This window comes from Orycteropus afer, unplaced genomic scaffold (assembly GCF_000298275.1).
Source record: "Orycteropus afer afer isolate SDZICR_OR568_19922 unplaced genomic scaffold, OryAfe1.0 scaffold00292, whole genome shotgun sequence".
Taxonomy (NCBI): Eukaryota; Metazoa; Chordata; class Mammalia; order Tubulidentata; family Orycteropodidae; genus Orycteropus; species Orycteropus afer.
Window position 1 is genome coordinate 3,751,907 of NW_006921879.1, and position 10,371 is coordinate 3,762,277.

A 10,371-nucleotide genomic window follows, 5' to 3' on the forward strand; every position below is an offset into this window, starting at 1 on the left:
GCGGGTGGCCCGGGGGCCGGTGGGGCTGCCCCGTCGGGGTTCTGCAGGGCTGTGATGTCGAAGGCCTCCGTGTCCTCCTCGCCGCCGCCCTCGTCGTCATAGGTGATGATGTTCTCGCGGACGTCCTCCTCCTCCAGCACCATCAAGGACTCCTGCTTCTGCCGCCGCAGAGCCACGAAGAGCACCACCAGGGCTGGGGCGAGAGACGCACACAGGCCACTGAGCCAGTGGGTGCCGGACACAGAGCGGCCTGTTTCCATTCTGAAGGGCAGATGGTTTAGGCCATATAGGAGGGAATGTTGCCAAGTGCTGACAAGCCTTAGGTTTGACATCTGACAAACCTGGGTTTGAATCCTGACTTTACCACTTACTAGCTGTGCAACAGTGGGAAGTTGCTTAACTTTTATGAACCCCTTTGATTCTGAGTGTACTCGTGTGGGAAACATTTACCTCTACGTGTGGTATTTTTGTCATAGCAGCACTAGGTAACTAAGACGCTGAGAGGGAACTGCCAGCTCCCTGAGCAGAGAACAGCTCTACCCAGGAGCCAGAATAAGGAAGAGTGGGGTCTGCTCTAACAGATACCTAAAATGTAGGCACAGTTTTGGAATTGCGTAATGGGTAGAGGCTGGAAGGGTTTTAAGGTGCCTAATAGTAAAAGCCCGGGAGCTCTGGTAGTGTAGTGCCTAAGGCATTTGACCACTAACCAGAAGGCTGGTGGTTCAAACCCACCAGCCACTCCTCAGAAGCAAGATTGGGCACTCTACTTCCATAGTGATACTGCCTTGGAAACCCAAGGAGGGGTTGCTATGAGTCAGATCGGACTCAACAGCAGTGAGTAATAAATAGTAAAAGCCTACATTGCCTTGAGGAGAATGTTGGTAGAATTATGGACATTAAAGGTAGTTCTGGTGAGGTCTCAGAAAGAAGTGATGAGAGTTATATAGAAAGTGTCATTTTAGAGAATATATATGGTGCCAGCAACAGAATGTTGCTAGAATCTTGACCTTAAATGTGCTTCTGTTGAGGCTTTAAAAGAAATGATGAACATATGATTGGACAATGGTGGAAGGGCAATGCTTTTTATGCAGTGGCAAAGAACTTGTCTGGCTTATGTTCAAATTTTTGGTGGAAGGTAGCACTTACAAGTAATGAACTTGTATATCTGGCTGATGAGATTTCTAAGCAAGATCTTAAAGGGATTGTGTGATTTCTCCTTGCCACTTACAGTAAAATGTGAGAGGAAAGAAATAGACCTTAAAATGAACCGTGCAAAATGAAAATAGAACTCAAAGATTTGGAAAATTCTGGTGTACGAAGGACATATGTCCTAGAATGTTCACCAAGGATGTGACTACACAATCTTTCATTAAAGAGATTATGCCTGTGACTGTTGTATCTAACCAACTACCACAGCAGAAAACTCATCAGCTTACACTGAAGAGGACAGAGAAAGAATGAAAGGAGAGAATAGCTGTCTACCTCTTGGAACTCTACAGGCAGGAAGCAGGCCAAAAGAGCTACATCTGTTGTCCTCCAAGAAAAGGACAATCCTTGGAGCAGATTGGAGATGAGCAGAACTGTTGGAAGGAGCACAGGAAGCAGGGCCTTCTCAGTTTCAAAGGGTGGGGCCATGGTTTCCTGGGTCTCAAAAGGTGGGGGCCCCAGCGGTTTTAAAGAGTCAAGATCTTCAGATCTCCACTAACTTGGTTATGGAGAATGGAGCTGCTGTTACGGTAGGCCAGAGGGATGGGGCTGCTGCCCAAAGCTGAGAGGGCGTGGCTGTCATGCCCAAGGGGCAGAAAAACAGGGCAGAAGAACTGAGGCCCGCTGGAGTAGAGGGGGTAGGGCTGCCCCTCTAGGAGAGTGAGGCTGCCCAAAGCCAAGGGAGCACAGTTGTTATCCCAGAGGGCCTGGAAGGTAGAGCAGAAGCCCAGGGTGAGGCCATTGCCCAGATGGTCTCAGAGGAGAGAGGACTGTCTTCAAGCCTTGAAAGCTAACGTAATTTGTTCTGCTGGGTTATGGGCTTGCTTGGTGCCTGTTATCCCGCCTTTCCCTCCAGTTTTTCCCATTTGTAATGAAAATGTCTACCCTGTGCCTATTCTACCATTGTACTTTGGAAAGAGGTAACTTGTATTCTAGATGTCACAGGTTCACAGATGAAGAGGAGTTTTGCCCCAAGATGGAATACACCTAAAGCTCACCCATATTTGATTTAGCTGATTCAGAAGATGAGACTTTAGACTTGGAGTTAAGACTTTTGGGATGTTGTGATGGGGTGAATGTGTTTTGCATGTGGCAAGGAAATGAATTTTCTGGGGGAGGCCAAAGGGTGGAATATTATGGATTAAATTGTGTCTCTGAAAATTATGGGCTTAAAGCCTAAAGTCTATGTTCCTGATTATAATCCCATTTGGGAATGAGTTGTCTTTGTTATGTTAATAAGGTTAGTGTAGGGTGTGTCTTAAACAAGTCTCTTCTGAGATATAACAGAGATTAAACAGCTAGCAAAAGCAGCAGAGATGGGGAGAGATGCCAAGCCACATGAAGAGTGCTCAGGAGCAGAAGCTCAGAAGAGACAAGGATCTTCCTCCAGGCTGACAGAAAGAGAAAGCCTTCTCTGAGAGCCGACACCCTGAATTCAGACTTCTAGCCTCCCAAACTGTGAGAAAATAAATTTCTGTGTGTTTAACCCACATACTTGTGGTATTTCTGTTATAGAAGCACTAGATAACTGAGGCAACCTATTATGGTAGTTGAAAGGATGAAATGAAATACGATGGTGATGTGCCCAGTGCAGCACTTGGCACAGAGTGGGGGTCATATAAACCATCGTTATGGCTTAATACTTTCACTACAGATTGGCAAGTCAGGGATAGGCAGCCAGCGCCTTTCTCTTGGATGTGCCAGGCAGTGGGAAAATCCAGGCACGAGGGCTCCTTCAAGCTCGAGGGACCCGGTTCCTCTCCATACTTTCTGTGGGTCTGGACCCCACATTTACGTCCCACCATGGCCTGACTCACCAAGCAGGGTGCCCACACAGGTGACGATGGCAAGCAGGGCCCCAGTGCTGAGCCCAGCAGGTGAGAGCTGCGCCTCGGGCCGGCAGGACGCCACAGAGCCATCCGGCCGACAGCGGCACACGCTGACTGTCACTGTGGCTGTGCTGCTCAGTGCTGGCTGCCCCCAGTCCCACAGTTCTATGGGAACCAGGTAGGGGGCCTGGCGGGGCGGAGCAGGGCGAGAGGGCAGCAGCAGGCTGGCAGAGCCATCTGTAGGAGAGGGAAGATGTTTGGACACCTCCTGGAACACCTTCCTGGTGGGGTCAGTCCAGCCCATGGAGCCAGCTTCCCGTGGGAAGGCCAGGGATGGCTGCTCTTGAAAGAGCAGCAGTGAATGAGTTGGGTGGAAGACGCAGACAAGTGGGGTAGGGGTCAGAGAAGTGGGGCCAGGGGGTGGCAGAGGAGGAGAAGAGGGAGGCAAGCACAGGTGGTTGTACCAAGCCCACCCACCTCGGTTGTCTCGGACAGTGAAGTTGGCATCAGGGCCCAGAGGGCCTTGAAGGGAGACACGGCTGCTGTTGCCAACTTCATCTCTATCCAGGGCTCGAATGATCTGAATCAGCTGCGAGGAAGAAGAGAGGCCTTGTATGGCGTGGGAAGCTGAAGGACTTGAGACTTCAGTCCCTCTGCCTCAGCTGCTCACCTGGCCAGGGGCTGCAGAGTCACACACAAAGGTATCATAGGGCTCAGCCAGCTGGGGGGCATTGTCATTCTCATCCAGGGTCTGGACAGACACTTGTACCTGTGAGGCCTGTGCAGAGCTATCTGAAGACAGAACACAGACACATACAACACACACACACATAATGCATGCACATGGATACCACATGTAGCACACAGCGCATATGTGCATCACAAGAAATAGACATGAAATACACAAGTAGCAAATATTGTTGTAAAATGAATGAACAGTACCAAGTACATACAACATTAAGGTAGTACCCAAGATGTGTGATGCACAATATACAACCACAGGAATGCAGTATCCATATGACATATACATAATAACTCACGTGCAGGGCACATGCAACATAAATGAAAGGTATGCAGAGGGTGCACACAGGTTGCATACAGATAATAGCCATGAAATGTACAAACACATGCGCAACATACATGAAGTGAATGTTCAAAATACACAGTGGGCATAGGTCACACCAGGGCCCAGAGAACGCATTTTTATGCACAAAGGTCATGCCCAACATGGTGGGATGGATACACACATACACACACACACACACCATCAGAGATCTGAGAGGCTGTGGTGTAGCAATGAGATGACTTATAGATGACCTTGGGGAAGGAGGAGCTGTATGATCTATAGGGTACAGAGCCCAAGCCAGGCTGGGCACCAAGGTCAGATACACAGACCCCCCTCTTCATTCATCCCATCATCAGGTGCCTCTTCACTATTACCCTGCCCTGCTCCTCAAAGTCCATGCTGCCTTGCCTATCCCAATGCCCACCTCTCCTAAGCCTGTCAAGTACTTTAGTCTTCCCTCCAGCAGGGGTGAGCTAGTTGGTGCTAGAGAAAGGGGCTAAAAGTCCTAGTCTTGGCAGGGGAGGCTCAAGGGCCTTAGGATTCCCCAGAGATGGAATGGTGATGGGGTCCACTCCTTCTCTGCAGTAAGGGCCCAGGGCCTTCTAGTCATTATCAGAGGGGGCAGGGGAAGGAGTTGGCAAGAGGGTGAGAAGACAGTACAGGGTAACACACACACAGAGCTATGTATACATAAGCAGACATATCCCCACACACACATACTCCTATAGAGAGAGAGAGAGAGAGAGAGAGAAAGAGAGAGAGAGAGAGAGAGTCAAATGGCACTCAACATCCACAATACAGTCTATGAAATGGGACATTATGTGATTTAGACATTATGTGAACATCGTATCGAAGTCTGGCCCTGCTTTTTCTTTAAGTATCTCAAACAAGTGTCTTGCCTTAGCAGTGATCATCAAGGTGCTGACAGGAATTTGCTTTTATGTTTGGTCCTCAATGCACGTCATTAGCAATTTCTCCATATCTGATATAGGTCCCTCTCTCATTTTCATTTGCCTTGTAGCATTCAGTGGAGTCAATCCTTTAACAGCTTGGAGAAGTTTTTCTTTGTTTTTGAGGATAGTCATGATTGTCGAGTGGGACATGCCTAAATTGTGAGCAAGAGCATTCACTGATTGTCCACCTTCATGTTTAAAACCTTTCGTTTCACTTCCAAATTGATACTTCTCCTTTTCCTCTTGCTGGTGTTGTCAGTAGCACTGGTTTTGCTGTGCTTGGGAGCCATGATGCATTTCATGGTAATATTTTCAAAAGAAAATTAAACAGAGAGATAATGTTACAACACTCAAGAGACGGGTGATACATGAGATTGGATGCTGCTGCCTATGAGTCAAAGCACACACTGCTATATGGTAAACTTTTAAAATAGAAAGTACAATACAATACATACATAAGCTAGTAACATAGCTGTTTATTATGACTATCAAGATATATGTATTGTAGGTTATATATGTATTGTACCATTATATGCCTGGCAGTGCAATCAATTTGTGTACAAGAGACCCCAGATATACATGTTATGTGGGGGAAGCTGTTGCATTTGCTACGTCTGCTCTCCTGCTGGAACTTCTGTACTCCATTACAACCTTATGAGACCGTGGATGTATATGTACTCTGACATTGGCCAAATGGATGTTATGTGGTGCATGCCTGTTTTTATATACATACACACACACACAGGGGTATGCATATGCACACACACAACTACACATACACAGGCTCTTATACACATATAATAAAAACCTATACACACACAATAAAACATATATGAGAGGCAGTATGATGTAGGCGACAACTCAGAGGGCAGCCTGACTGGGATTGATGGGTCCACCATTTACTCTTTGTGTGACCTTAGAAAGTTACTTAACTTCTCTTTCCCTGAGTTTCCTCATTTTAAAATGTGGAAATAACAGTACCTACCTCATAAAGTTGTGGTAATGATTAAATGAATTAATCCATATTTGTTGCTTAGACCAGTGCCTGATACACAATGAGTAATCAGTAAATTATTATTATCTTTCTACAACACCCATGGACACAAAATAATATATACAAACAGCAATTTATGCATAACATTATAGACATCCAGTTGTACATATGCACAAATAATACAACTCTACGTAAATACATATATCTAGTTATAGACATACACTCACAAACATATACGTATAGATGTATTTTTTCATGCATATGGAATCACATCCATACTCATGTACACATAGCTCTTCATCCGCATGTACAAACATCTACACACACGACAACGTCCATATACAGTACACAGACAGTAGGGTGAGGGAGACCACTGGCTTCCCCAGGGGACATGAGCAGGAGTGAGGAGGGGATGACTTCACAGAGGGGAGGGAGGTCTCACTGCTGAGCAGACAGAGGGAGCCATTTAGGCCTCCCCCATGGCACCCAAAGGCTGTGGAAGCTGGTGAATGATAAAGCAAAAGAGGAGCCAGCTCCTCTCTCCTTCCTGGGGGGCTCCGCAGCCCAGCTTTCAACACGGTTTCTCAGGGAAGGGCTGTTGGTGCCCTCCCACAGCTGAGGGGTGCCCTCCTACTCAGCCTCCAGAGAAGGTGTCCAGCTCTTCCCTGGCCTCCAACTCCCAGCCTGAAGCTGCAGAGTGGGCAGGGCAGGCTCTGCCAGGACACAGGTTGGTGTTATTCAGAGACTGGATGCTATTTCAGGTTTGCTTTACTTCCAGGCTGGGGCAAGTCAGGTAAGGGGTGAGTTTGGGGTCAGGGAAAATGCTCAGGCAGACCCAGTGTGCTCAGCTCAGCCCAGCTCAGCAGACCAGAAGGTCTGCCTGGTGGTGATGATCTAGGCTTTGGTCCCAGCATCCCCCTCCCCAACTCTCAGGGACAGATCTTCTACCAGGAGGCTACTGCTTCTTCTTTGGCCTCCTGGGGGCCCAGGACTCCTCACCAAGCTCTGTGGCCAGCACAGTGAGGTTGTGCCAGATACGAGCCTCGCGGTCCAGGGACACTGCTGTGCGGATGGTGCCGTCTTCGGGCTCAATGGAGAAGCAATGCTCTAGATCCGAGTGGGGGAGGATGGAGTATCTGGGGAAGATGAAGCCTTGCTGGGTGCTGATCTGGGGGCTGAGCTGGAGTGTGCTGCTACCTTTCCCTCCCTCACTGTGACCTCATGGCTCATCTGGGCAGAGGGCCTGAGCAGAAACTGCACATGCACCCAGAGCCACACTCGGGCTGGAATTCCTTTAAAAGGCAAATATCCCTGGGAGGTCCCAGCATTAAACACTTGTCCTCAGACTCAGGGTGACTGGGTTTCCTTGGGGGTGAACGGGAGATACAGAAAGGAGAGGTGGAAGAAGATGAACACTGTCTGTCTTTCAGACTTCTAGGTACCATTCTGGGGGCCCAGGGACCCATGTCCTGGCCCCTGCAGTGCCTCTGACCCGCTGTGTGACTTTGGGCAAACTATTTAACTTCTCTAGACTAAACCACAAAATGGGAATAACACAGCACCTCCTTCACAGAGCAGTGACAAGGGATGCTGGCTATGAAGTGGAAAGGGTAGCTGCTCAAGACAGATTAGTTGGGGTTTGAATTCCGGTTCTGCCACTTCCTGTGTGATTTCGGGCAAGTTATTTAACTTCCCACAGCCTCACCTCTGAAACAAGTGGTGATGACAACATCTACTTCATAGGGCTGGAGTGGGAACTGAATGTTATCAAGTGGATAAATTGTGTAGCACTTCAGGCATGATCAATAGAGATAGCTATTGCACTTATCAAATGAGATTACATCTGTTTGCACTAGCACTGGGAAGTGCTACTATTATTCATCCAGAGGGATGGGTAGAGAGTCTTGGAAGTGGTTAGCCTGACCGTCCAACCTTCTCCTCGCACCCAGGTCCATGGAGTAGACTCCCACCTACTTGGTCCAAAGGGAGGGAGACCAGAAGGTGTGATTTGCTTTAAAGGGCTCATGCCCTGAAGGAATAAGCCTGAGGCTGGACTCCTGCCCAAGGCCCCACCCTTCCCCAGCCCACAGTCCAACTCACCTGATTGGACTGGCTGGGGAGTCCAGATCCACAGCAGACACCTGGCCCACCAGGGTCCCAGGAGCCTTATTCTCGGGCACTGAAAGGTGGTAGGCAGACTGGGTGAAGGCAGGTGGCTCTGGAGCATCCTGCACAGCCACTCGCACTGAGGCCACGTCCTTGAAGGGGCCTCGGCGTAGGTAGGCTGGATCGATGAGTGTGTTGGTGGCCTCCACGCGGAAGGAGTAGGAGCGACGAGTTTCAAAGTCTAGGGCCTATGGTGAGAGAAGATGGGGAGTGAGAGAGAACATGTGGACACCAGGGCAGGTCCAGGCTTATGGAAGGTGAAGAGGTCCTTCCCTCCACACATCTGGTGCTCAGTCCTCCTGTGAGGAGAGGCAGGCACCAGAGGGGCAGGAGCCTTGGTGGTCAGTCAGGGGGCAGATTACTTAGTAGACAACTCTAGGTCTGCCCCAGCTTCATCCTAGAATCACAATGTGACCTTGAACCAGTCACTTCCCCTTTATGGGTCTCAGGTCCTCTTCTGAAAGATGAGGAGATGACCCTGGTCTCTAAGCTCCTGTCTAAGAGGGTCCTGAGTTTGCTTTAGACCAGTTAGGAAGGTACCCAGTGAGTGGGGCAGGAAGCAGATGTAAGTATTTGCAGAGAGGAGGCTAACCTTGCGGACAGTGAGCAGGCCGTCTCGACCCTGGGAGTCTGTGCTGATGCTGAAAGCCTCGGACCCCTCCCCATCCAGGATGCTGTATGCCATGAGGGCGTTGTCTCCCAGGTCTGGGTCCTGAGCTCGAAGCCGGCCCACCAGGGTACCTGGCCCAGCTGTTTCCACCACAGAGAACTGGTACAGGCCTTGGGGGTAGGTGGAGGGGAGACACATTCTTAGAGAGGTCCCTAGCTCTCCTCCCTACCCCCAGCACTTCCTTCTCCCAGGGCCTGGCCTGGGGTGGGGGTGGGTAGAGAAAGCTTATCCAGAGGCTGTAGTAATGGGCTGGTCAAAAGATAGCTCAAGCAGCAGCACCGGTCCCTTACTCTGAGGGAACTTGGGGGGGTTGTCATTGACATCGCTGAGGGTGACAGTCACTGTAGTGCTGCCCGACAGCCCCCCCATGTGGCCGCCCATGTCCTTGGCCTGGATCACCACTAAAAATTCCTCTTGTGTCTCCCGGTCCATGTTGGGGATGGCGGTGCGTACCACTCCTAGGGAAAGACACTGGATCAGGGCAGGTCTGTTCCCATGGCTGTCTCACCAGGCTCCCCAGCTCTGTCCTCACCAGTCTGGGGGTCCACAGAGAAGAAAGGCAGTCCATCCAGCACGGTGTACACCAGCTTGGCACTGTTCCCATAGCTGGGGTCATCGGCGTCATGAGCAGTCACCTGGATCACTGATGTCCCTGTGGGGGAGGCCGGCACCCACTCAGCAGGGGCAGGCCCAGGTGGGGAAGAATAGCAGATACTGGGGCCCACATATGAGGGAGGCTGAATCAAAGGAGGTGGGTTCTGGGAGTGATGGCAATGAGAGAAGGCAGGTGGAGAACAGGGGTACTCACCAACATTGGACATCTCGGGTACAGTGGCATGGTAGGGCCCAAGAGGAAAGATGGGTGGATTGTCATTGATGTCTTGCACCTTGATGATGAACTCTGATGGGGGCTCCAGGGGTCGGTTGGAGGCTCGGTCCACAGCCTGGGCCAGTAGTACATACTGTGCCTTTTCCTCCCGGTCCAGGCTCTTGGTGACATGGATGTTTCCCGTGGCCTCGTCAATCACAAAGACAGTGCCTGCCCCCTCCCCAGTCAGCAGGTACTTGGTGCGGCCCTCACCCCTGTCCACATCTGAGTGCAGCTGTTGGGGGTCAGGAAAAAATGGCAGATGGCTCCAAGAGCAGGAACAGAGGTTAAAAAGTCTAGGTTTGGGTGAAGTGTTGGGAGTCCTGGGGAACCAAGGTCACTGCAAAAGTGATGAAGTTGTGGGGCAGGGCCTAAGAGCTCAAGAGTTAGGGTAGACATGGGAGGGGATAATCCTTACCTTGCCAATGAGGACGGGCTCTGGACCGGCATACTCCTCAATGACAAAGAACTGGTTCCAGACCCAGCTCCTGCGAGTCCTCAGTAGACCAGGCCCTGGCTCCCTCCGAGACCCTGCCCAGGTCTGGGCTGGGGCTGCCAGGCGCCCCATGCAGCCCCAGCCACCCAGCCAGGCCAGCAGGAGCCTCACTAGGCCCCACAT

General features: G+C 50.3%; 1 protein-coding gene across 1 annotated transcript in view; it reads right to left on the minus strand.

The window, feature by feature from the left end:
* CDH24 (cadherin 24) overlaps positions 1-10,371 on the minus strand; it is a 10,729-nt gene extending 358 nt beyond the window's left edge. Inside the window, exons 1-11 of the mRNA XM_042782356.1 lie at positions 10,171-10,371; positions 9,693-9,987; positions 9,417-9,536; positions 9,175-9,342; positions 8,807-8,994; positions 8,149-8,402; positions 7,048-7,184; positions 3,706-3,827; positions 3,513-3,624; positions 3,024-3,272; positions 1-193 (exon numbers count right to left, since the gene is read on the minus strand). The exon at positions 1-193 is cut by the window's left edge and continues 358 nt beyond it. Of these exons, the coding sequence (XP_042638290.1) occupies positions 1-193; positions 3,024-3,272; positions 3,513-3,624; positions 3,706-3,827; positions 7,048-7,184; positions 8,149-8,402; positions 8,807-8,994; positions 9,175-9,342; positions 9,417-9,536; positions 9,693-9,987; positions 10,171-10,371 (2,039 nt within the window). The remainder of the gene's footprint in view (positions 194-3,023; positions 3,273-3,512; positions 3,625-3,705; positions 3,828-7,047; positions 7,185-8,148; positions 8,403-8,806; positions 8,995-9,174; positions 9,343-9,416; positions 9,537-9,692; positions 9,988-10,170) is intronic.